This window comes from Scophthalmus maximus, chromosome 4 (genome assembly GCF_022379125.1).
Source record: "Scophthalmus maximus strain ysfricsl-2021 chromosome 4, ASM2237912v1, whole genome shotgun sequence".
Lineage (NCBI taxonomy): Eukaryota > Metazoa > Chordata > Actinopteri > Pleuronectiformes > Scophthalmidae > Scophthalmus > Scophthalmus maximus.
Genome location: NC_061518.1, coordinates 18,137,708 through 18,165,499, shown reverse-complemented (window position 1 = coordinate 18,165,499; position 27,792 = coordinate 18,137,708). Strand labels below are relative to the sequence as shown.

Sequence of the window (27,792 nt, the reverse complement as noted above, 5' to 3'; positions counted from 1 at the left end):
TTGTGAGAAGAGTGTAATACAGTTTAATAAGTCTTAGAACACACAGAGTCATGTTAAATCTAATCATTGATATAGATTTAGCAACTTAGATTCACATGCATTTATCTGTATGATTGCAGTCTATGTTTACTTTCTTTGAATTTCATACCATCTCAGTGACGCAGATCGGGAGAGTGTGCTTTCAAATTCAATGCAGCAAAAACAGATAATATTGTTTTTTTTAAATGCCATGCTACAAGGGAACTCAAGCTCCAGCAGTTCGATTAGGGATTTGGGTTTCTTCTGCTAGTAGCAGCTAATATAGCCTGACACCACTGGCCTCAAGCAGAGATGAGGAGCAGGCTGCAGAGTTGGTTTTTTTACTTTTCAAATTTGTATTCTTGAGCTCCAACCCGCACTAAAGTAAAATCACTTGAGGCAATTCATCAGATTTTCTGCAGTTGTACTCCCACGACCTGTAAACAAACTTTCATGTATAAGATCGACACTTCACGCATCTCAACAATGACCATACAGGTTGTCTGTTCTTACCATTGGATATGACCCTTAGACAGTATTTATGCTATAAATACTGTAATATTAGTACAAGGGTGTTAGTCATCATGATGACAATAATAAACACATGTAAATGGTGGAACCATTTCGTTCAAGCACAAAAACTACTCGGTGAGTTTTAGGAAAAGATGGTGTTTAAGGTTGAGTATTTCCTTGAAGTTTGCAGACCTTCATCATCAGTTTTGCAATAATAAACTCACAGTTAGGTTCATGGTGAAAAAACAGACATGTCACATATGTTTTGTATAGGAAACAACACAATGACCAGCTGGATTTTGTTCAAGGGCAACGTTTTTTTGAATGAATGAAGCACTATATGCATTAATGGCAGTAGAGTCTCCAGGAAGTGGTTTGGTTGGATGACGGGCGTACAAAGTGCTCAACTGTCTCACCAAAGACTGGGGTTCGTACCCACACTCTCATCTGTGGTTAGGTTTAGGCAACAAAAGCATTTGAACCCTCAGGAGTCTTGGGCTGTTTTTTTGCCTTTATACTCCACATCAATGTTTACATCGCCAATATCCAGTATCTTTTTTCAAAATCAGCACAATATTACCTTTATGACATAATATAGCAACATATTGGACTAATAAAAAACACAAGAATAATAAATGTAATAAATGTATATTCATTTTGATTCATTCAACAATAAAGTACAAAAGCACGTAACATGTTACATATTATGATAAATGTGTTATTATCTGTGTTACTGTACTGTATGCTAATATAATTAACTGAACTGTGAGTATCAGAAAGTAAAAATCGGTCAGGAATGCTGATATTGTTGCATCATGTTGGACTCAAGGTTTCTGTGCTTCAGGAGATTAGGAATTTCAAGGCTGCGTGCTACTTGGAAGGCATGTTGGCAATAGAAAGGTCCGAAGACCTCTCCGTCTTTCACTAAGATCTGCAGTTAATAGTCGGGGTGGTTTTCCTGTAGAGGCTGTGATGTGTTGTACTGTAGCTCTCGGAACAAACAGTGAAATAACACTAGTTACCTTTATCTTTTGCTCTGTTAAGCGTGACAAAATGAATATCCTGTTCTCTTCTGCATGGGCTGTGCAAAAGAAACAGACTGAGTCAGAGCTACTTTGGTAACGTGGCCTGAAATGAATAGTCAAACCACAGTGTCACATCAAAACTATCTACCTGATGATTTCACAGGCTGTGAGGTGTAGTCTCTGACTACCTCCTTCCTCCCCCCCAAAGAAATTGAAGAGGAGAAAAAAAAAAGCAGAAAAATATCTGGACCTGGTATCAGTCTGTAACCACAGAGCAGCAGGCTGATTCAGCACAGTCGGTGGATTATGTTCACAGCTGAGATTCGCACACTTGTTTTCACTTCAAAGTGACGGTGGCTGCGAACTTTCCCACAGAGAAACACAACCGCGCAGGAGTCTGCTTTTCATTCCCTTTGTGTGCATGAGTGGTGTGTGTTCCTCTGTGTATGTACCGTCACTCTCTCTCTCTCTCTCTCTCACACACACACACACACACACACACACACACACACACACACACACACACACACACACACACACACACACACACACACACACACACACACACACACACACACACACACACACACACACACACACACACACACACACACACACACACACACACACACGCTGGTTGCCAAGCAGACCCAGGTGTTTGGTGTTTTGTTGAGATCCCAGGCCCTTTACAGCCACCACTTTTACAGTGACTGTGCAGGTGTGACTGATCATTCCGCGCATTATGAAAAGACGGCAGTCAAACAAGAGCTGCCCTGTGTTGTCTTGACCTGAACAACCTCCCCATAACATCAGTGTTCTGACGAGTCTTTAGGCCTGCATGGAGTCAAAGCTGTTGACTATTCAGGGAGAAAAAAGATTATTGACTGTCACTTGACAAGGTTCACAGTTGCACAGTGGTAGTGAAAAGATACTACACCTATAGGATATTACACCGCTACCTAATGTAATCCGTTATTTCAGTCTCTTATCCATACATCTCATTTTTAATTCCCTGTTTTCAGTGTTTGCGATCACTCCACCATATTCTGCGTACAGAAACATCCCAGTGGTAGTAGGATGCCTTCTGTGTTTTTACTGCATGATTTGCACAAATAGACTATTTCTGATTAGAATTGCTATCTGGTCTATGTCCAGCTGGACCAGCTCAACGTCACTACACACAAAGACAAACATAATGGCATCGGCCACTGAAACAGGTAATTGGGAGGTTATTCTAGGTCATTCCTTTTGTGCTTAAACCATTTGTAGTAAACAGTAGTCAGCATGTGAACGTTTAGATCTTGCTGCTGGAGAACCATGTCAAAGGTCACACAGGGCATCATGCAGCACAACTTCCTTGGTACCGTGGATGACTCAGAGGGAACGATATGTTCGAGTTTGGTGGATTTCTGAGGCAGGGTGGAGCACGCATTATCCTGCCCCGACCTCTCCTTCCATGGTCAGCCTGTGACAAATGAGCAGATGAATTAAGGTCACCTTGTTTTGCATCCGACTTTCCTATTGCCATCAGCTAGCTAAATATAGTCAATGGCAACAGCAGTTAAGAATAAAAACACTGATGATTGACTACTTTTGTCAACCTGGACACAGTTACTTTGGTCATAATCAAAGCAAAAATGTTCACTGGAATGGACAAAAAAAAACGCTAAAAGAGGAAGGAACATCAGATATTGTTTTTCTGTCACCATTACACTGTGCAATCTGTGGAATTTTAACATCACAATGACAAGTTTAAGCGAAAAAGTTGTCCATATCCATTTTGAGTTTCATTCAACATTTCACTCTTTCACTGTTTATTTGTGCAACCATAATATGCTGTCAGCTTTGCCATGTCTGAAACTTGCTTTGCAGATTTCAAATGATGATGCTTTGAAACAAAGGCAGTACAATAATCAGCTCTCACAACAGAAACCATGTTGAGTATTAATCATTATCCACATTGCACTGGCTTTTAGAGCAGAAGAGCCCTGGGAACAGGGAAAAGCAGCACCATGCGTCCTTCATAATATTTGTCTCCATGTGTTCTCTCGGGGAAAAGGCACTGTGGATATTTGTGACTCTTCAGACCAATGACAATGGGCTTCACTGAACAGAAACAGTCTGCTGTATACACTCCCCTCTGCCCCGGTCCTGGGAGCCCTCTCTCAAGATGGGTAAGAGGTTCCCATGTGTCCTGCCTTTCAGCTAATTGAGGCCTGGTAAAGGCAAGTTGCCATGGAGGCGACTCCCATATCTGGAATGCTACTTTTAGAGTTTCTCTTTTGGGAACATGGGCAGGTTCATGCTGAACGTTTATACTTGATTTATATCTATATTTGCAGGGGAACAGTAGAAATGTTCCATTTGTTGTGTGAAGGGATTGTATTACATTCATAGCGTATTATTCCTTGTTACAACCAAGTACAATTATATTTTGAAGTATAACTTCCAACTTGTCTAAACAAAACTGGTGGGATTTTGGGAAATTCCAAAATTACCAATCCTATATTCAAACTTTAAACCATGATGAGCCAGAGCTGTGGAGGTGAGCCTCCTTCTCTAGAGCTCTCTCTCTCTCATTATCATTTAGAGAACCACTTTGTCACATCACATTTCGTGTTCAACTCTGAGTATTATGAACGGGAGAGACTTTTTAAAAAAATGCAAAAAAAAAATTGACTTGATTTTCTAAATTTCATTTTCAATCAACACTTATCCAGACATTTAATTAAAAAAACAAAACACAAGTATGAATCCAAAGGTGGCACTACAGGAGAGGACGTCCTGATTTTTCCAAGTGGCTACTGTTCTGAGACCAACATTTTGTATCAGGTTTGGATTAAGGGCTTAGGGTTGTTCTCTGTGATGACATCACAAACATTGATTGGCTGAGGAAGTCGTTGTTCCAGCAACCAATGAAATTGTTGGTCTCAAAACATCGGCCACTTGGCAAAATCAGGACGTGCTACAGGAAACATTAGGGGATCACCTTAGCTGTTAAGGATCATTATCTGGGTTCCCAGTGTCTCTACAATACTTCATATGTATACAACAGTTGATGAGATACTTCAATTGAATCAAAATGTGCACACCAATTAAGTGACATTTCCATCCATGATATATCAAGTCAGTAATGACATACCATATGTATTATTTCTTCTTAGCACAATTGGAGATGCCCCAATACAACCACTGCAGCGGTTTGACAACTTAGAGGAATAAATGATAAAATAATAATACATTTAGCTGACTGTCACTGAGCCTGGACTGTACATCCTCTGTACTTTCCCAGCAGAGTGGGGAACTGTCAGTCAGATTGTCTGATGCTGGAACCAACCAAGAAGAGTCAGCCAGGGGACAGTGGTGGGTTCATCCACAGCAGGACCAAGAGACAGACAGAAATCAAATATGTTTACAAAACAAAGAAGAAGGACATGATCCACATTTTGGAAATCAATAACACATCGACACAGAAGATGCATGTGTGTGTGTTTTCTGCTGTTCGGGTGCAATGCTCCTGTTTCCAAAATCAGTTTGATGTTGGACCATCTCACCTCGACAGAAGCTTTTGGTATGATCCAGCACACTGTTATCTAGTCATCCCTATATTCTGGACAGAATGCATTATCTGAGAAAATGGCTGTTACCTTGGCAACCATTTGAAAACCCATCATCTGGACAATGTCATGATTTCATTACATTATTGTAATAAGACTGGTCTCGATGTAGGCCCCTTTTGCTTAGGATATTGACAACGTGAGCGATGAAAAGGCTTCAAACAGCACTGCGGATCTGGCTGCGGGCTTTGTTCTTCCTAGTCAAATGTTTTAGACATAACAGTTAGTTGTACTATGATTCATTCACAAAACAAACAGACTAGAAGACACCAGAGGTATACGTCTGGTTTAAAGTTAGAGAACTAAAGTCAGGTCGTCAAGTGCACACTGCAACATCACTGTGTATCGCCGGACATTACATGAGGAGGCAGCCTGATTTGAGGGACACCCAGTGTCTGAAGCTACACTGAGAATAGTGATGATTCTTTTATTTCAGGTTGTTTAGACAGTATCTCTGTTTATATGTATGTGTGTGTGTGTACCCTTTGTTTCTTGTGTACTTGACTTGACTTCTAGGAAAGGTTAAGATTTGATTTCTCTGTGCTTTCAAAAATTGTACTTCCATGCTCCTGTCAGTGAAATTCAATCCAGCCTAATCTCCACCCCTGCTGGATTGTGCTCAGTATTTCCACAGCACAGGGTCAGCCGGTGCAACATCTGCACTTGAGGAGAAATTACCTTGACTTGCTTCGTTCCATCTTTTGTCCCCAAATAACTTTTGATCTAGTAGACAAGTTCCCCTTAGGCTCAGTATTTAGACGTCAGATGAAAGGTGAAACAATGGGTCGACCGAAATGGCTTCAAATCAGGTGACTGAAAAGTCTAAAGAAGAGAGATTCTCTTTGTCTGACTTGATCTCTCCCTCCTCCACCTCCCTTTTTGTCTATGCAAGAAACAGGTGGACTTAACAGTCTGAGTCGCTGATGATTTATCGTTCAAATGGTTGTTTTGGCAGCGGGGGTTTTTTTCAGTTACGTCTTGGCCAGAAAGAGAAAAAATAATAAGAAAAATTACAACACGATTCTCCATGTCATCAACTTTTAGTTTTTGAGGGAAGTGTCAGCCCTCAGGTGCAGCCCCCCTCATGTGAAGACCTCCTTGGAAATAGACCAGCGAGTCCGCATGTGCAAGTCCAGCGACCTATAGGCCGCGGACAAGGTAAACAATCTGATTTATCCCTGAGCACTTCGTTTCTGTCTACTGGAATCAAACTCAACTCACTAACACATACCCACAGAACAACTTCTGGGTCTCCAGGCATCTACTTGAACTCATACAGGCTTACGCTCTTCACAGCCCCTGCGTTCCTCCAAGCAACATCGTCTGGCACTGCCATCCCTGCACACAAGGTAACCCAGAGTTGGACAGCCACATTTCATCAGAGCAGGGGCATCAATCTTTATCTTCAAGAACTTCTTAAAGGCTCGGCTCTTCTGAGGGCACCTCCTCTAATGCACCTTTAACATCTAACATGCAATCATATTTGTTGCATTGCTTTAACTGATCTCCCACACTTTGTCTTGTAGAGCAGATTCAACAGTATATATTTAGCACACTACATTAAGGTTCAGTGTTGTCCCCCAAATCGGTTTGGATGTAAGTATCAGCCAAATGCATGAATTGTAAATGCAAGTTACTTGAAAATCGCAAATTGTATGAGAAGGTTAAAGACCATTTTTTTCTGTGTAATCAATAAAATTGAGGCTGTGAAACCCACACAACAGCCTATTTCCGTCCCATTAGGAATGTCACTCAGTTTGACTGGGAAGCCAACACACATGCAAACATTCCCCATTTCCCCCGAGAATGGAACACATTAACCTACTTCTGTGTTATTTTCCACTATGAAAGAGATTTTTATCCCGCTGAAAGCTTTATGTTCAGTGCAGATTAGGACAAAGGTGCAGGTGAAATGAATCGCCACATTGCATAATGCATGTGTGGAAACCCACGGGAGCTGCACATCTAACTCATTTACTCTGGCCTCAGGGAACAGCAAATTAGAAAATGTCTTTACTTGGTATGAACCCTGAAAATCCAGGATTTTTACCCTGTACAACAAATCCAGTCTTGTGGCAGTTTGTGTAATAGTCACAGATTTGAATCTATGGATCCATGCCCAAGGACCAGCGACGGTTTCTGAAAGAGACCAAATAACTGGCTACGGTTTTGTGTTCTACAACTAAGTCGACTGTTGCGTTATGTAGCCATCAGAGTTAAAATTGTGACTGTTAAATTAGGAAAAAAAGAATAGTAATTTTGTTCCCCTGGAATTATATATATATGAAAATGAGTACAGTTTTTTTTTCTTGGGGTCAAATTTGACAATAGAAATGTTCTTGTTGTATATAGGAATGTACTTTTTCTCAAAATGTTTTCAAATCTGAGAACAGGTAATAGATTAATAACAAGTTTGCTAATTCTAGCTTGGTTCACGTAAGCCATGTACTGCTGGACATAATGCAGGTAGAAACCTTTGACATATGTGTTACATTTGTTTTGTTTTTGTAAGAGATGCTCTCACTGTCACAAAATGAAGGCTTGAAGAAGAAAAGACGAACACGTGTACAGTGTGAACAACATAATGATTTCACAGGCCCATGTCAAAATTAGCTCCAACAATCTGGGCACAAGGGACATTAGGGCGATGCAGAAGATGGGATCCGCAAGGCCCATCAATCATTCACGACAGCAGGCAGGACTCTGGCGGTGTGATGGATGACAGCGGTGAAACGAGACAGAGAGGAATGCACCATCCAGTTTGTCACACTAAGTTTATGCTGGCACACGTCAGTGCTCCGGCGCATCATGATCAGCGTTACAGCAAAGATTGCTCTCAACAGCGTCGCTTGTGCAGAAAAAGCTTTGCAATCGAAATGGTGGAGGAGGAACCAACAGGGGTTGACCCGTTGCTGTTGACGCAGTACTACTATCCCGCAGCACGTACCGAATAGACAAACAACCGTCAAACACACAAACTCAGCCATTTACTTATAGGCCTACATGTGATCCTGTAAAAGGATGTCGGGGAATAAGCAGACATTGTGTAAATGTTCTGGAGGATTCTTAGGGTTAATACAAAAGCCCACTGCTGAATATCGTATGAAGTTTGATTTAACTGGACACACGACAGGCAATGTGATCAGGAGCTGCTGAGCTCAGTGCAGCAGCATGCACACGAGGACAGCATTAACATTTAGAGGCTTTGTAAAAACAGTCAACATTGTCAAAATTACCAGGTAGTTATAATTGCACTGGGTGACAAAAATAGCCTCTTGCTTTAGGCAGGACGATGTCACTGAAAGCAGCTGTGGGGAAAACAAGTCGGGAGTCAGACATCCTGGGCTGTTCTGTGTCGCCACCAGCCCAATAAACTGACCGCAGTGTTAGACGTGCTGTTCTACACACTGTTAAAGTCTTCACGCTCCGGCACACGGCTGTTTATACACTCAATCCTCTGTTTGCGATTTGCAAACATTTAGATCGCAGTTGCTCAATCTGTATGGGGGCGGGCACAAATGACACCATTTTCTTTTATAGCAAGATCCACAAACCGCTACAGTTTTTCAGTCTTATATCCTTTGTGTCCAAAGCATGAACCATTTGACACATGGTGAACAATTCTCAAGTAGCTTTCGGTCGCTAGGTTGATCCACCACTTTGGTCTGGACTGAGAAGTCGGAGCAACTATTGGATGGATTACCATGAAAGTTTATGCATACATTAGCATACTTACATATGACAGTGAAAAAATTTAACATTATACCTGTTAAACACCAGCATTTTAGCATTGTCGCTTTGAGCATGTTATCATGCTAATATAAGGTTTTATCTCAAAGCACCCAAAATATATTGTAACTGTAATTACAACTATTAATTTGCTGTCACTAACATCTACAGAAAAATACAGAGATAAGCAGCATACTGTATCTGTTCACTTATGACCATCGCTCATTGTAACTACACAGGGCCTTTGGAATAATGGCGTTGATTCAAACAGTTGTCTTTAAAGGTTTTTTTTTTGTCTCTCTCTCTTTCCTCTTTAGACACCATGACAACTGTATGAAACATAGTCATAAGTAAACGTTGTAAGATGTACATTCTGTACAAACAAATGAGCACATTATAAAATAACTGAATTCAAATGAAAACAAACAAAAAAAAGCATAACATTGACCATGCAAAGCAATCCAACACCAAACAAACCAAACAAATTAAAAACAATTACCGTGTGCGCCTTTGGACCACGTGTGGAATACTTTTAGGACTGCACCTCTGCATCCATGCTGACTGTCAGGCCCAGGGGCCCAAAGCCACAGTCTGTCAGTCTTAGCGTTGGCATTTCTGGTCATGTGACCCAGTACTGTTCTTTCAAAATAAAATCCCCACAAAGTGCACAGGAAATTGCCAAACACCACTTTAAGGACATACATTAATTTACAATATAAATATGAAACCCAAACATTTCCATGAACATGTCACAGACACTTACATTAATACTCAAAGCGTATTTTGACTTCAACGCTTTGAAACATGGCAATATATATACAGTTTATCTATATATTTATATATATATATATATATATATATATATATATATATATATATATATATATATATATATATATATATATATATATATATATATGTTGCTCGGACTTTTATTAGTTAAAAGTTTTTTGCTGGACATCAATCACGTAACAGACTAGTTTGCAGAGACCTGCAGACCACAACAAACTAACAATACATAATCAAACTCAAAAAAGGGATCCTATTCTTCACCCAAACACACTATTTGCCAGACAATCGCAGCCGTAGTTTGTGGGCTCATTGTATTCAGCCAGTAATTATGTCCCTAAAATACAGTATTCGTCTTTCAGCAAGAAACCCAACCCAGTCTTCATTCTCGTCCCACATCTGAACACTTTTATTCCTACCAACTATGGACTTCAGTTTCCAGCTTGCCTTTAAAAACAACAGGTACTTTGTGAATGTTTGCTTCTTGTTAATACTTATATGTTTTCAACCAAACCTGCCATGTTCATGACATTGTTAGCAGACAACCATAACTTTATCTTGAAGTGAAACGTGTACTTACTTGGAAAACGTCCACGATGCCCTGATCTACAGCGCATTAAGCACATTAAAGTTCAGGTGTGTGCAGTATGCTTCTTTTTTTCTATTCAGAGTGTCAGTGTCAGTGTCTGAGTACAAGTTCAGTTTTAAGCAGACATGACTCAGTCATATTTAATAACCAGCCGGTCATTAAAATCACTCGACAAAAACTGCAAGGAAAATCACTTTACTTTTGGAATGTTTTACATGGGATCTCCTCCAGTATCATTTTTTTAAAAAAAGGCTGTAGCCTCTGTGTCAAAAATGGGAGTAGACAGTAGATAATCTCGTGGCACAGGGGTGTCCTTTCTAAATTTACTTGAGCACACTCTGCCACCTGCTGGCTGTCCAGTAGTAAACTATGAATTGAGAATTGTGAGTGAAGTTACAGTCAATTGGTTTACTGAATCTACAATACAAATTTAAGTAAAATGTGCCAAATTATAAGTTAGCAACTAGAGAGACACACAGACATATAAAGGATGTGAAGTGAAACAAAATTTTATGTATATGAAATTAATTTTACGTGCACTTTTACATTGGATACACAGCAAGTCTGTATGAAGGCAGGCAAGCCGGTGTGTCCTTCTGCACATGTCCCCTTTCTGATGTGGGACAGTACGCTGAAAGAGGAGAAGAAAAGTCACTTGATCATTGCACAGCATAATCATTATGTTAACATCAAACGAGTCCAAATTATGTTTTGATTCCGTCCAGTTGAAACAAATCCCATATAGTAATAAAACCACTACTACTACTACTGTACCACTATACTATTTTTGATAAGATAAGATAATCCTTTATTGATCCCATTTGGATATTCCTGCGGCCCAAAGACAGATTGAGTACAGGTTTAAATAAGAATAGAATAATATAAAATGGAATAAAATAAAATAGAAATACATTTAAAACTAGAGCTCAAGAACAATATACATCAACAAATTGCTACCACTAATGATAATAATCATTATTATTGATCGTATGATGATAATAGTAACAACAATAATAAAAATACTACTTCTACAATACTGCATACCCATATAAGATAAGATAAGATAATAGTTTACTGATCCTCATGGGGGATATCTGGAAATTACAGCAGACCAAAGACAGATTTGAAGGTTTCAATAAGACTAGAAAAATTAACTATATAGAACAATTACACACAGAGCATAAGAACAATATACAACAACAACAACTACTACTACTACTACACTACTACTACCACCACTACTAATAATACTAATACTAATATGAATAATAATACTAATACTAATATTAACATTAAGAGCACATGGTTTTCAATTCAATGGATACGTCTCACTCTGACTTTTGCTATATGTATAAAGTTTGTTATAGGATAACTTCTGTGTTTTGTATCATTTCTCATCTCAAATTGAGTCGGGGGCCTACACTGGCGCATGCGCAGCGGAGTCCGGGAGCTGGAAGGTTCTGGTTCTCGTGCGGAAGTCTCGCGCATATTTGGCAGCGACAACAGAGGCGCAACCGAGAAGAGCCGCAACAACAGCGACGAGAAGGGAGCCAGCGGCCCTGAGGCTGAGCGTATCTGGAGTTCAGGCGAGAAGAAGCGTCGACTACTAAAATGACCAGTGAGTATCTACACGTACTTTGACTGTACTGCATTCGTGTACTGCATTCGGTTGCATGTGGGCCCTTTGTGCCGCTCGCTAGCCCCGGCCACTGGTCGACCCGGGTGCCGTCTAGTTGCTGGAACGGACGGAACGTTATTTGACTGGATTATAATAATAATACATTTCATTCGGCTACAACGGCAAGTCGTCGCTTTGGAGTTGACGAACTTGTGTGTGTGTGTGTGTGTGTGTGTCGCATTACGTGCGTGTTATTGTCAAGTTCGTCATCAACGACCGGCCGTTGGGTTGTTCGGTGTCCAGCTGTTAGTCTGAGCCTCGGCCTACCGCTCAGCCATTGGCTAGCAGCGTCACAGCGCGTTAGTCTTTGTATCCGCGTTGCTCGTGGCAGTACAGCACGTCAAGTTGATCAGCTGTTAAGTGTTTTTATTATTTCTTCTCGTGGCTCTGGCGGCGTCGCTTGTCCTCGTTTTGACGTGTCCGATGCGACAGACCGCGGTGGAGGAGACTCTGCCGCCCCCTGTGCTGTTGTTCTGGAGCCTGCCACGTCGGCTGCTCTCGTGTGTTGCACCGGTGCTGTCGATGCCTCAACACAGACGCGGTGCTGTCGTGTGACCACGTCCCCTGGTCCTCTGTGACATTAGATCATAGTGCAATGTGTTGTTTTTAAAGGGTGTACGTCACATACCTGCTGTGTTCCTCATCAATATGCACAATTAGCGCGCTTCATTGTTATTGTTGCACCTTTTTTTGTTTTTGTTTGACTACGCAGGAGGAAACCAACGTGAACTTGCACGCCAGAAGAATGCCAAGAAGGCGACTGACCATGGTAAAGGGAAGAGGGGCGACGATGGCCTGTCGGCTGCTGCACGGAAGCAGAGGTAGGCAGCATCAGTAGATGCATTTAAGAAATGGAGCACACACACACACACACACACACACACACACTCAAACTTGGGCAAAATGTTTTTGCAGCACTGTAAAAATTTATAACAACTTGAATATATGGCTCTGGGCTATTTCACTCCTTGCTGATTGTGCAGTTTTGTGGCTTCTCAAGTAAATTCTCCAAAGCCCACTATGGTACAGTTGTGCAGTATATAACCAAATGTATAATCAGTGCTCCCCATAAAAACAAGCAAAGGTATTTTTACTTGAGACTCTGTTCCAGTATCAAAAAATTACAGATGTCACTGGTGTGGATGAAATGCAGTGGAATCTGCCCTGACGAAGTGTTTTCTTTCTCCCCAAATCTCCTCAAGGGATGCCGAGATAATGCAGCAGAAGCAGAAAAAGGCGAATGACCCTGGGAAAGAAAGCCAGTCCACAAGTAAACAATGAAGTCGGAGTTTAGCGCATCCTGGTGTCTCAAGAACACCTCGTGTTCAGCATTCTTCCCGATATTTATGAGAATCATGGATCCGTCATTTTTGTCTAGACTCAAGAACCCACGATCCTTCACTCTTCCCTTTGGCAAATGACATTGCTTGTTGGATCTGTTATTTTACTCGGTGAAATTATGTCTGAGCAAGTTAGTGGTTTTCCCACGTTGGTGCTGCATGCAGAGGACCATCAGTGGTGTACACAGCAGGAGAAAGATGAACAAGTCTTGACACAAAGCATCTGCGTAACACTTGTGTATTTTTGTACAATAATGTCCCCTGCTGGTTTCAAATAAAGTGGATCTTTTTAGTTCATGCTTGCTTGAGTTACTCTTAATGGTCGTCTGTTTAATAATTCAAAATGATCTGTATTTCTGTTGTGGGAACACTGAACGCCAAATCTTTACCTTCTGATTGTTAGTTTGGTCTTTTTAAAAAAAAAAAAATGTAAAGGCATTTCCTCTGAACACTGGTATTTGGATAATTTGAGTTTCATATTCTGATTGACAAGAAATTGAAAAGAAATTTGAATACTTGTAAATACTATCCATCCATCCATCCATCGTCTACTGCTTTATCCATGTAAGGGTCGCGGGGGGGCTGGAGTCAATCCCAGCTAACATTGGGCGAGAGGCGGGGTTCACCCTGAACAGGTCGCCAGCCTATCGCAGGGCCACATACAGAGACAAACAACCAGTCACTCTCACATTCACACCTACGGTCAATTTAGAGTCTCTAATGAACCTAACCCCATTCTGCATGTCTTTGGACTGTGGGAGGAAGCCGGAGAACCCGGAGAGAACCCACGCATACACGGGGAGATCATGCAAACGCCACACAGAAAGGCCCTGGTTGGTTCGAACCCAGAACCTTCTTGCTGTGAGGCGAAAGTGCTAACCACTACACCATGCAGCCATGTAAATACTAATTTTCCTTTAAACATTTTCTACAAACAAAAGTTGTTTTGTTCTGTCATAAACAATTGTCAGTTTAAAGAAAATGAAGAAATGTTCATAATGAGTTAATTGCCGGTGCAGTCTCACCCCAGCCTCTTTGTGACTGCGCACTATCAACATGATGCAGTTACAAGATGAATTGTGATTGTATCCGTGGTTCGAGTATAGTACATAATGCTCATGGCTCATTGCCCACCATAAATAATGAGGCTCTGAAAAATATGGTCAGACATTTTAGGTAAACGACTATGTACACAAAACCAAACTCCTCCAGCAACACAGCATTTGTGCCTTTTAAACTGCAGTGTTGTTAACATCAATTTCTCAACAACGCCATTTATTGTCAAATTCAACACCCTCCCTAAATTGTTTAATCTAGTAGAGAGTAGCTCTTTATATAAATCCTTCTTTCCTTTAATAATGCAAGATATCATCCTGCCAGCATAAGCTGAGGATACATCTGTGTCTGCTTCTGCTCTGTCTGTGTTGTGTAACACTGGGGTCTGCCAGGTTTTCTGTAATCAAACCAAGCAGCCAGCAGGCAGTAACAACATAAGGCTGTTGTAACACACTGACCACTGGGTGGAAGCATACACCACGGTTTTAGTTTTTTTTCAATTCTTGATGGTGAACATTGGAATTATTCAGAATGGTAATGGAGAGAAATTGTGTTTGTCTGATTTGGTCATGTTGCATTATGAGCTCTTTAGACTCGAGCCATTTACCAACTACACACAGTGTGACGGATTATGAGTCCGTCGGAAGGTTTTGCATGAACATTATATTCTAGTGAAATTAAGCAAACGCACAGACACACACACACACACACACACGCACCCTGCTGTCACAGAACCTTTGTATTATGACAATCATCCACCAGCATGAGCACACAATACATATTTCTGACATTTTATAGTGTTCACTGAGCCACTAAGCTACAGCTCAGCCTATTTATAGTCAATAAGCTGTCTGTCTACTTACTGAAATCCAGTAAGTTTGTGTCCTCCGATTACAGAGCGTATAATTAAGTCCAGTTTAGCTTTCTTCCATCTCAGATAGCGGCAGTGTAACTGAGGAGCTGAATAGTGATGAGGAAAAAATGCAGAATCCGCAAGGTTGCTTAAATTCGACAAAATTCTAACCATATCCGCCACCATCCACGATCCTCTGCTCTCAGGTTTGGGTAGATCTCACTTACATTCAGGCACAAGGGTTCACAGACTAACTTGTCTGTGGATTCTGCCAGGTGTATGTAAAAGGGCCTAAGAGAGGAGCTCAGTGGTGATGAGAGATTCGGTGTGGAGAGAAAAGACCACCTTTCTTCTCTGACCTTTCTCATTAACAAGACGTTTCCATCTGCAGACCTGCCGCTCGCTGGAGGTTTTTGTTTTCCCCCACTATTCTGAACTCTAGAGGCTGTTGTGCATGAAAATGGCCGGAGATCAGCAGTTTCATCAATGCTCAAACCAGCTCGTCTGTCACCAACTATCATGCCACAGTCAAAGTCTCAGAAATCACTTCTTTTTTTTACCCACTCCAATGTCTGATATGAACATTAACTGAAGCACCTAACTTTTATCTGTGGCGTTTTACAGATTGCACTGTTGCCACACAAACTCCTGTTTGGAGCATTTGTTTGTGCTCAGTGAGGGAAACTCTCAGCGCATATCCCAAGTGAACTTGGGTGAAATTCGAAGAATATAAGAACACAGACACAACTGGAATGTCACTCAGTAGAGCGCATGCCTCCGCCAAGGTCCAACAATCCCCTTATGACAACACAAATAAATCCGCACACAAATTGCACCCTCGTAGATATTAGTTCCCCATATATGTCAGAATTGTTAATTCCCTGGGAGATCTGTAATAAAGGTGGGACATGTAGGAGGCTAAGAGAAACAGATTTAGTCCATGTCTCGCCCCTAGACCTCACTGATCAATCACATTAAATCTGTGTGAGGGTTCAGTAGCGATACATCTAAAGGTGGGATGTCCCACTATCTAGCTTTTGATACTCCCGCTTTGCTTTTTCTGAGGAAGTGTGAGAGAAACACAGAGCTTGGTAGAGTAGAGTCTATTGATTTAAACCAATGACACAATGACACATAATGGTGATGCACTTAGTGTGTGCTGTGCAATTCCTTAACAGAAGGACTGTGTCTTCACACTGCTTACACTGTAGATAATGATGGGATAGGAGGAACACACATTCACAGCTAAAATCCTCAGGTACAGTGTTGCAGTTTTGTGACTCGGCTTCACTTGGTATGTATGGAATCTGACATGTCTGTAGATATCAATTAATTCAATGATATCATAAAATCACAGCCCCATATATCACACTGACCTACAACACAAAATGTACTCTTCCTGCTCTGCTCCATTGATTTTTGACGGTCTTGCACATGACTGCTTCTTATGATGGAAATCCAGAAGCTGACGATCATTTCAACACCGGACCCGAGTCAGCTGAGCTCCAGGACAGTGCTGGAAAACAGTGCGCATGCTCACATGTACAGCATGGGTGTAATTGTGTGAACTTGTCCACATGAAAAGTGTCATTGATCTTGATCTTTGGAGCTAAACGTCCCAGAGCACATTTTACACACAAAACTGTTTGGAGCAAAAAAAGGGAAAAAGAAAAAAAGAAGCTGTCCTTAACAGAATCACAGGTACTTTGAAGGCATCATTTGACGTTTGTGCTATGTCATTTCTAGGCCTCCTGAATGCATGAAGACTACGGGAAGTAACTAATCCAGCACATGATCCCCTTGTGAGTTTACAGGGTGCTGGTCGGGTTTGTTACCTTTGGACAGAGTTTTTTCCAGTTTCCCCTCTTTGTGCTACGCGAACCGTCTGCTGGCTGTGGCTTCATTTTATTGTACAGACATGAGACTGGTTGATCGAGAGCAAATGAAGTGTATTTCCCAACCTTTAAAACGATACCTCTAATTTGCCATGAATTAAAAAGAAACACAAAAGGAGGAGGAATTTGAACCATGCTCTCCCATTTTCAGCTTAGTATACAAGCACGAGCTTGTGTCTAATTGCATGTGCTTAAGACACAAGATTGTGCACGTTGTGTGGAAAGAATTCCCCCCCGGGACAATAAAAACTGTACAGCACACTGTACACAAACACTCAAATTCCTCTTCCCGATTCACCAAAATGAGAGGAGATGGAGAGGCGATGTTCCAGGTTATTACCAGATGAGTTGAAATCATCATCCATGCAAACAACATGTGACCCTCCAGTTTTGAAGAGAGATGAGAGGTGCGTGTGACCTGCGGAGTTGGGTCGGGACTCATTTCCATTCATTGACTGTGAAAAGTAAATATGCCTTTTCAATTTTCGCCATCGACGAAGCGTCGCCATGAAATGTGCAATGCAATCACAGCTCAAATGCAAGGTGAGTGTAATCATTTTCAAGGCGGCGGAAATAAAAGGCACTTTTCACAGTGCGATGATTTGTTAGTAATGAATAGCAAATTACAATCTTTGCTCTTCATCAAACGTTGGCTGACGGCAGATGAGCGGCTTTGGCTGAAGGTAAATGGGATCTGACGCAGGGTATAAAAAGAGAGAGAGAGAGAGAACACACTGAGGTTCGGAAGGATTCAGAACAAGAAAGAGAAAGACACACAAGGGCAGAAAGGACAGGCTTCTTTTGGATTTTGTTAACCCTGAGTCACATTGAGTCCTCGGCACAGCCACAGCCGGCACCGGGTATCCACTCCATAACATCCATGTGTTCATCAGAGCTTTCACAGACATGTACAGTCTGCGAGGGAAGAGGCCTGTTGTTCCTGCCGGCAGCTGTACTCTGTCTCAGCAGGAGTGCTAGGACATGAATAAGGTGAGATTTATTCACAGCGCTCTGTCCTGCATGAGCACAATTTCCTGCCGAATAATTTTAGGGCACTGAGGCTCGACTTAATACTGACTGGGGTCAGTCTTGGCATGTCCATGAAAACAGACTTCCCCATTTGTGCATTAAGTGAGTTGATCTGTAATTACATAGCCTGATGCAAGCACAAAAACAGACTTCTTTTTGTCCCACGTCTCATTATTTCTCAGGCTTGGGTATAGATTTAAGGTTAAACATTTTAAGAAAAAAAATGTTATTCTGACGGTTGATGATTAAATTGTTGGTTAGGTAAACAGATCTGAATAGAGAAGAATGAATGGTATTCACTTTATGTACAGCTCTTAGAAAATATCGGTCCAGTACAGTTCAATTGTTACACTTAAATAAATAAAGAAATTTGTAAAGAGAGTGGGCTGTATCATAGATAGTACTGCAGAGAAGAGCTGCTGGTGCAGATCCACTTTCCTGTCAATGTAGCAGGTTTGGCTAATTGCATATGGGACTAAGTTAGGTGCCCTGTGGGACGCCTAAAGAAACACATTTTGGACAAATATCTTATGGAAAAGAACAACCTCATTAAAGTTAAAATGACTGAAATCAGTCAGAAAATTAGTCATAACGACGCGTTTATTATGACACAGTTTCATGGTATAAGCAGCTTTAGTCAGTGGCGCATCAAGCTCATGAAACATTACCATTTATTATATGCAGTATTGTTCCTATTCCCTCACTTAACATTTTCCACAAATCCCGAATCTGCTTGATATTCACACAAATTCAAGCTTCACTTCTGCATAGTTTTATTAGATTCAACTCTGTAGTACCTGGTATACCCAAATATTGCTGCTCCAGAGCCTAATGAGTTGCACTCGACAGGCATGTGCAAATATCTGTGAAGTAGTAACGAACCTGGTTTTGACATCATCAGAAACGGAACAAAACATGTTCCAGTGAGAGGCTGGTTGTTGTTTACGAGGCCAGATGGTCAAAATTGACATTCAGAGACTGCACGCACTCTGATTTCTTTTAAGCGTTTAACCATTGCCTGCACATGATTGAATGGTCAGATAGCATCTGTCATAACACAACAGTGACAGATGAGGCATTTTTCTCTTTCTCCGAAGAGACCATCTGCAATGCGGTCTTACTATAATAAATATAGTAGATTGTGTGCCATCCAAACAGGCTGGATGCTCGCAGATGTCTCATGCAAATGATGGTCAGAGATGTGCTCTGCACAACTGTCAGAGGATGTGGAGTGTTGCTTGATATTTGCAACAGCTGTGGGCCAAGAATAGATGAGAAAACCTGTACGTGTGTTAAAGGTTCCAAAAAAGAATTCCTGAGATTTCAGTTGAAGATGTACAACCTTACAATTGTTGATGACTGCAAAGCTGACAGAGTGATCACAGAAAGGCCATGGGATAACCATGTGCAGTGGCCTCAGTAACCGAGTGTAATAGTGTAACTGCAGAGGGAAAAAAGTGAGATCTCATGAGTTTGATGAGCCTGTGCTGAGGTCAAAGTCCACAAGTAAAGTGGACAGAAATCAGAACAGATCAGTCAGTCCTGGGCGCCAGCGGCACACAGGAAAAAAACTGTTCCTATTGATTCACAAAGCTGATGTTTCTGACAGGGCCGCCCTCTGAAATCGTGTGTATCCATGACCAGTGTGCAGTAGCCGTAATGGGTGTAATGAGCTCTGGGCTTTCTTTAGCTGACCTATCAGAGCTTTAATCACCCTGTGCGCTTGGCCTCAGCCTGAAGCAGGGTGTTGTTTTTGCCTGTGTGTGTGTGCGTGAGCGCGCGCGTGCAATATAACTCAACAACACAGCGACAGATTTTCACCAAACTTGGTGGGATCAACTTTTGGAAGGGACTGGTCAAAGGTCAAGGTCAAGAAAAACGTGGTCTGAAAGACAAGTTTTCTGAGAGATCTGCACAAAAACCAGGGCTAGAGAGAAAAAACTAAAGCTTTTATTGGCCAGATAATTATTCCCCTTCATATATGTGATGTCATGAAGAAGTCAGACATATGAATTTTTCGAGATATCTCTGCACCCTGTAGGACTATAGACACAACCGAGCTCATGTAGATCGAAGAACTATTTATGATCATGTGGTAGGAATGAAGTCATCGTGATGTCTCTATGAATGAATTGTGAGTTTATATGACAGTGGGAAAAGACTTTGTTAAATGAGCAAAATTTGAACTGGTTTTCAAAAAGAATAGTGTAGACTCAATTTAGACTAAATTGAATTAACTTTTTTTTTTTACCTGCATTTTTGAGTAGCATTGATTCAATTAACCCATGAAAAATGTGGTGGCAAATATAAATGATTTATATAAATTAAATTTCATGACTTCCATCTATTCATGCACCCCCAAAATATATGTAGATTCCCATGGGAAACAAGCAGGGTTAATGACAAATGCCATTTTAATCTACAAAACAAATTAATCAATATGTTTGTTTTTAAAAAAGCAAGTTCCCTTCCCAGTTTGATACACTGTGACCACCAGATTTAGTCCACATGCATTAGTTTATGTATTTTTAAGTCTGATTGGTATTAAAATTAAAGTCAGTGGTCAAAGACCAGACACATCAATTTAACAGCATAAAGGGGAACAGACACATGCGTGTCAAAACATGTATTTTATTTGTTTATCTTAAAAAATTAAAATAAAGTGCTTTTTATGTACAATATAATAAAAACAACAGTCACAATCTCAATGATACAAAAAAATACAGGTCACAATGTTATTTGTACACAACAGATAAAAAAAAAAAAGAAATCATGCAGGCAAGACCACATTTGTCTAGTAGTTATTCAGTCAACTAAGCTTATGGAGTCCGGTATATGCTGAGGCATCGCTGTTGCTGTGTCTCATGTCATGGCTGAGCCAATACGGAGAATTAGGAGTTGTACCTGCATCTTACTGCAGTACCCACATTGTGGGGCACGGGTGATTAATTACTACTCCTGTGCTGTTTCTTTGTGACACGACCGATTCAACAAAAACCCTGAAAAGATGTCACAATGGATGACCTACTTAGGCCATTTTAGGAAAATCGACTGCCGAAAATAAGATGTAGTTGGCTACATTCATGTCCAGTACAGTATGTTGCATTACTGAGGAGCCACTCAAAATGAAGCATCAAACACCAACGGATCATTTACTTTTTAACAAAAAGCTATTCATTAATAAATATGCATATACACAATGTTTGGCATTGTTGACTACTAGGGTCAAATGGTATTGATACATTTTGCTTTACTCTATGAGATCAAAAAGTGGTATTATTGTTAAATACTGAACTGTCACTGAATTTATATATATATATATTTTTAAATCTATGTGCATAGCATCATTTTTGACAGAATGGTACAAGATTTTGAGCAGCTCCCAGGTAAGGTTAATGGTGGCTTGGGTAAAACTAAACCTATAGTAGACCCGTGTTGCGTTTGGAGTACAGTGTGCCCACGGGGGGATACAATCACGCCATTCACCACATTTCTGTTGGCGAGGTCACTGCTGGGTAGTATACAGTGTAGCACATGGCTAAAGGCAGAACTACGTGTTGTCTAAAGGCATTTTGATACAATGTTGTGAGGTCATCCATCACGCACATCAAAGCAGGTTATTCAGCTTCCAGACACTGTACAGTTTATTAAATGATCAGTCTTAGCAGTGAGGCTTTTAGAGTCGGATTTATATCTAGTTATATCTATTGGTAGACATTTTGAGGGGGGGGGGGGGTTACTATATAACTATTCATGTAATTTAGCATGACTTGAATATCTGCTCTGATGTGCCTGATAAAAACCAGTCCAGGTGCTGAACAAACAGCGTGCTGAGAAATATGCTGCATTCTGCGCAAGAGTTGAAATGTTTGCTGAAGGAGGCAGTAAAGAATTATGGGAAGAAGAAAAAAATATATATATCAGCAGTGTTCACTCTCTAGTTTCAAGACTATCTCTACAACACATCTTGCACAAGTCCCTTAAAAACACACAACATTACACACAGATACTGTATATACACAACATGAACTAAAGAGGAAAACAAGGGAAACACTGACCACTGTTGCGCAGCACACTGTGCAATTTGTCAACTCGTAGCACTTGTAGTGTTACAAAGCATTTCGTCATCTGCTCAGTGTTTGAAATAGCAAAATGTTGATTCTGTGTGACACTGGAATATATACTGTAGGCTTACTTGATCGATACAGTGAACGGGTGATGTATTCTAAGACACGTGGTGCCGTTTTGTCCCTACGGCCATGTGCATGTTTCTCATTCAGATTTACACAACACTATCAGCCACCAACATCTTTGGAAAATTCTGCTTGATAAGTCTCAAAAGTCTAAGCAACTATGTGGGCGCAAGAGTAACAATGGCTGCACTGGTCCCTGTGATAAAGTGATTTTGCTCCAAAAAGAACTAACATTTTCCTTAGCAGCCACTCGGTCTGTCCCTCAGTTGTGCAAACCTGTAAGTATGCAACACCCTGATTACTTGTGCTTTCACATTAACAACGTGTCGACGATGGACTGTGGTGGAGGCCGTGTGTGGGAGAAATGAAGCGGTGGAGGTTGTACTGAGCCAATACTGTGCATCTACATCACTACACAGTGCTGCTACAGTCTGGACAAGAGACCAGTTGATAAGCATCTCTTCACTACAGCGATTCTGAGTGGGCCTATTTTAATTTTTGTTATTGTTAGTGCTCATCGAGCTCAGTCTAGTCTGAAACTAGTTACACCTGTATACTTCAGTGTGGACACTACGGAGGCAGATGAGGGAAAACTGGAACACTTTCTCACCTGCCTGACAACCACATGGCAGATAATCTCCACATCATATGCTCGGGCAGTCCTGATTTTCACCTCATGAAGGTCAATTACTTTTCCCAACACAGATCAAAGTGTTTTTTAGTTTTTTTAATGAGCTAACAGTCTTGAAAAAAAGTTCCACTTGCATTTCACACACAATTGGTGCCGCTTCACTTTTGCGAAACCCAGCTGTGGCTCCATCGTCTCTCTTCGACAGTGATCAATGCGAACACAATGCGATGAGATGGGGGTGGTTGTAAAAGAATGGCACTATTGCGTTTGGATAAGACAATCAAGTGTTTTTTTGTGGGGGTTTTTTGGCACAGTGCACATGATGATTTTGGTGCTGCCCTGAACACGGTAGAGGTGTGAATGTCCCCACCCACCCTTTTTTTCTTTCTTTGCTTGGCTCTTTGTGTTTGTGATGTCAAGTTTCTATTCCATATTCACCTCATTAACAGGATATCTGGGTCTCAGTCACTTTATTGCCTCATCGTGGGACCTGCAGGTCAACGCTGAAGAACAGGTGCTGTCTCAGATGAGCAGAGACAGGAAAACCGGTTCCCTCTTGGTGCAGTTTTGTGTAAATGAGGCGGGTCTCTGCTTTGAACAACATACATCCAGGAGTTAACGCCAGTATTTAGGCCTTGGAGCATTATCTCCGATCACATTTTTGACTTTCTTTAAGTCCGTTCCACTGTTCCCACAGGTTTAAGAGGGATCTCTTGAACCAAGGTGTGGTGTTTTCTCCTGGTCTGCCTCGTCTTTCGTTGCCTTTAACCTCATACAGTCATGACATTTATTCAAATGGAACAAATGTGCTGCTGACCTACTTTCATATTGTGTGGCTCATAATGTTAAATTCTCCTAAACCTGAACACGTGGTCTTCATGTAGCTGTAGCGTTGTTCTAGTGTGCATAATAACAGTGTGTATGGCCGCCATGTGCAGAGACCAAGACATTCATATAGAGCTGGACAATATATTTATTGTCTATTGTTTTTATCATAGCATGTGATGGACATCGACTAGACATATTAATGTTGGATCTTGCACATCCAAAGAGATACTTTGATAAATATTGTAGGAGGAAGATCTTCTGCTTATTGTTTTGTTTCGTCTTCCCCAATATTGCCCAGCCCTACATTCACACACACATATGCTGTTAGTGGCCGTGGCATTGACTTAAAATAAAGACTGTGTTATTATAACTATTCATAGCAGCTGCCACGCTTAGTGATCCTGGTTGAGACCGGATTGTTGTGCTGCGCTCTTCACCAGCCTCATGCAGCCGACCAGACCAATCTCTGGCTTCGGAGTGGAAATGATTAAATGAAATGACCTCCGCGCACGATCACAGAACAAAGATGGCTAAAATAAAAGATGTGCTGCGATGTGGGAGGACGTCAGCATCTCCTCTCCTTCGCCCAGCGGGCCTGTATTCTTCACAGAGATACAGGGCGGCATGTTTTCGGGGGCACTGTGCTCTCATACGATAGAGTCTTTGATCTCGGAGCCCAGCCTCACTCTGGGCCGAGGGCAGGTCGGGGAGTATTCCACGTGACTCTCCTTCAGGTTGAGCGGCCGCTGGTCAGAGGACTCAGAGAAGCTCTTGCTGTTGTCTGGTGACGACTCGTGTGTGGGCGTGCTGCAGATGTAGTTGTCATTTAACGTCTGGTAGCCCTTGTGATCTGAAGTGGAAACGGGGATGGGGTTTCCGTTGAGGGGTAGGCTCTCTGCAGGCTTCCCCACTATCCTCGGCTTCTTCTGCTGCATGTTAGGACACTCGCCCTGCTTCAGCATGGACTTCATGTGATCGCGGTTCCTGTAGATGACGAACAAGGAGAACACCACGAGGGAGAACGCCAGCAGGGCACACACCACGATCAGTTCGTTCCAGTACGTCTTCGTGTGGACCTGCTCAGAGCGAGACTCGCCGGGCAGGATGATGGTCTCCTCAAGCTTAACGTGTGGTGTGCGCGAGTGGCCCATCAGAGTGGTGCTCTCCAGGCGGGGCTCCGCCCTCACACAGTAGTTGGCCAACAGCTGGCGGAAGCCCTCCTCCTCTGACCAGCACTCGTAGGTCTCCATCCTGTCAGCCTGAGCCACCACGACCAGGTTTCCCTCGGGAGTAGCGTAGACGAACTGACTGGCGCTGTCACTGTAACGCCACCGCCTCTGTGCCAGGTTGGACCGCGGCGTGCAGGGCAGGACTCTGAATGTGCTGGCTGGGATTGTAATGAGCTGGCAATGGGAGCCACCTATTGAAAATCAGAGGGGAAAAAATGTTACTTCAAAACACTGAAACATCTCATGGAATTAGTATTGTACTATAAGCCCAGCTTAAAGGAATAGTTCAACATTATGAGACGATTAATGCTCCTTCTCATCTACTGTCACTCTTGGAATGAAAGCTAATTTCCCAAAATGCTGAACTATTCCACGATTTGGTCGGTAGGTTATTTGCAAGAGTGATTCACTATATCACTGCATATTGTACAATTAAGTTAAAATTATAATTTACATGGATAAGTGACAGTACCTCCAAATATTTTTTTTACACAGAACCTAGTCCCATCATACAAATCTATGACAGTATACAGTATAGCTGTTTTCAGACATGAACTCCAACTCTTGGAGAAAATTGGGACTGGACATTTTCTGGAGTTTGCCGTTCACATATGAAGAACGCAGCAGGAGATAGTCCAGGGCTCATTGGTTTGCAGGGAAATTCCCTGAACTTTCAGGCCAGGGGCAGTGCCTGGATAGAGCGACCCGCTCGCTCGCCGTGAACCTTTTCCAGAAATATTTGCGGCAACATGTGCGTTCTCACATACTATGGAAGAGTTCAGGGAAAAGTCCAGACTTCGGTGCATGTCTGAAAGCAGCTTCAGACAGCTCTTTGTGCACGATGTTGTGGTGTCGATGAGGTGAGGAACAGCACTTGATTAAAGACTACTGCACACAGAGAGAACCCACTCACGAGGAGCTGCTGCTGGTCTGGTAGATCTGGTGCTGGGAAACGTCTTGTTACAAATCGCTGAGGTATCGGCCTCCTCCACATCCTGCTGCCAGTGGCTGAGCCGGAGCAGAGCAGACAAAACAACAGGGTGACGGTTAGCAGCGGTAATGAGAGGAGCCCTGTGCGGCTGCACTCGTTCTGCTCTCTCCAAGTCTGTTATTATGAGCATGGCTTCATCAGTCTGACTACAGAAAACTGTCTTCTTTAAAAAGATACTTTGCCTGCCCAGTGCTGTGGGCAGGCAAAGTTTATTTTATGTGTTTGTTTGGGTGCATCTCCGAGGCACAAACCAAAAGAATTATTCTTAACATATTTTCCTGATTTTCATCTCATGGCGACAGGATTTGATCTTATATATTTGCCTCCATAATTTTACATATTCAGTTATGTTATGTGTGTGTATCTCAATAACTATTTGATGGATTGCCATAAAATTGCCATAATATTCATGGCTCCCAGAGAATTAATTTGAAAGACTCGTGTGTCTAGCCCCACCAAGATGTTGACCGACAGACCTTTATTTTTGTGTATTTTCCCCCCCTCAATTTCTTCTATCAAACAAATTGCATTTGCTCATATTTTGTAGTTATTACGTAAGTTAATAGGTTTAACCACACAATAAATTCTTTCATTTACTTGTCTAGCAGTTTTAAAATGCTAGAAAGAAGCTGGAAGAAAAGAAACCAACCAAATAAATACATTTAAAAAGTGAATTCATGAAGGAGTCTTAATAAACGAATACAGGCTGTTAACCAGGGCAGACGAACAAATTAAAAGTGGGTGTTTCAAAATAAGGGTTTAAAACTTTGCCCCTGTGTTGCAGTTTAGTTCAAAACTCTGCCACCGAGTTTATTTGTATGTGAACTTGTACCTGTCAGGCGGAGCCATCCTAACGTCCCGACACAGCCGGCCGGTCCAGGCGCAGTACGGGTCTCTGGACAATACACACTCTCCACAGCTCAGGTAGTTGGAGCAGTTGGCCACAGGAACCTCCACCAGCCCAGAGTAGGACGAAACGAACAACAGACCCTGCAGACGCAGTTAACACCATGTGTGACTGTGTGCGATACAAATTTATCTTCAAAAAGGTGAATGCGGGGCAGAAAAGATCTTCTGCTTTTGGTTGTGGATTTTTTGATTCCAAAAAGGGAAACCATGCTACAACAATTACTGAAGATGAACAGAGCAAAATAACCCAAACAAAGAACAAAGAACTAACTCTGGCCAGCTGAGTAATTTCGACTGCGGGATTGAGGTCAAAACACATGGCAACCATGTTCACAATAGTTGCTGCAAAGATCTGTCCTAAATTTTTTATTTATTCATTAATGCATTTTTTTTATTGTGCTTCTAACACTTTTCACACAGCACACATCTTCATGTGTCGCACTTTCCACTGTAACATTATCACCGACGCACTGTGCTCCACGAGTTCCCACAAGTGCAGTCTATATTTAGCCCATCTTATTTTCCCAGTATATTAGATTGACATAATGTTGATTCTGTCATAGTCTTTTATATCCCTATTTGGAGCGAGGAATATACTCACAGAAAGTATCTTGGACTTTATTAGAATTACATAATCTTAGATAAGATTGCAGTTTGGCCCGGGGAATGGCCATTATGTAATAAAGAGTTAAAGGTAATGAAATTTAGCTCTGTGTAGAATGCCAGAGACGACCATAAACCCAGTTCCTGGCGGTGCTATAACTCACGGGTAAAACTCAGTGGAATGGTCCCTGCGGAAAGAAAATGTCTGTAGTCACTTTGTGCTCTGCTAATTCTAGCTGTTCCACTTTTTGTTTCTTCTTCTTGAGAACGAATGTGA

At 41.7% G+C, this 27,792-nt stretch overlaps 2 protein-coding genes across 5 annotated transcripts in view; one reads left to right on the top strand and one right to left on the bottom strand.

The window, feature by feature from the left end:
* Positions 1 to 11,740: 11,740 nt before the first annotated feature.
* serf2b (small EDRK-rich factor 2b) lies at positions 11,741 to 13,595 on the top strand. Its single transcript, XM_035629141.2, has 3 exons — positions 11,741 to 11,898; positions 12,671 to 12,779; positions 13,161 to 13,595. The coding sequence occupies exons 1-3, from the start codon at positions 11,892 to 11,894 to the stop codon at positions 13,237 to 13,239; spliced, it is 195 nt and encodes a 64-aa protein (XP_035485034.1). The 5' UTR covers positions 11,741 to 11,891; the 3' UTR covers positions 13,240 to 13,595.
* Positions 13,596 to 20,746: 7,151 nt separating this feature from the next.
* The window catches only part of LOC118302385 (semaphorin-4B), a 50,272-nt gene continuing 43,226 nt past the window's right edge, over positions 20,747 to 27,792 (bottom strand). For all 4 annotated transcript variants that reach the window (XM_035628461.2, XM_035628460.2, XM_035628462.2 and 1 more), the window contains 3 exons: positions 26,836 to 26,993; positions 25,926 to 26,020; positions 20,747 to 25,203 (listed from right to left, as the gene is read on the bottom strand). In XM_035628461.2, coding sequence (XP_035484354.1) covers positions 24,431 to 25,203; positions 25,926 to 26,020; positions 26,836 to 26,993 — 1,026 coding nt within the window. In that variant the 3' untranslated portion in view covers positions 20,747 to 24,430. The remainder of the gene's footprint in view (positions 25,204 to 25,925; positions 26,021 to 26,835; positions 26,994 to 27,792) is intronic.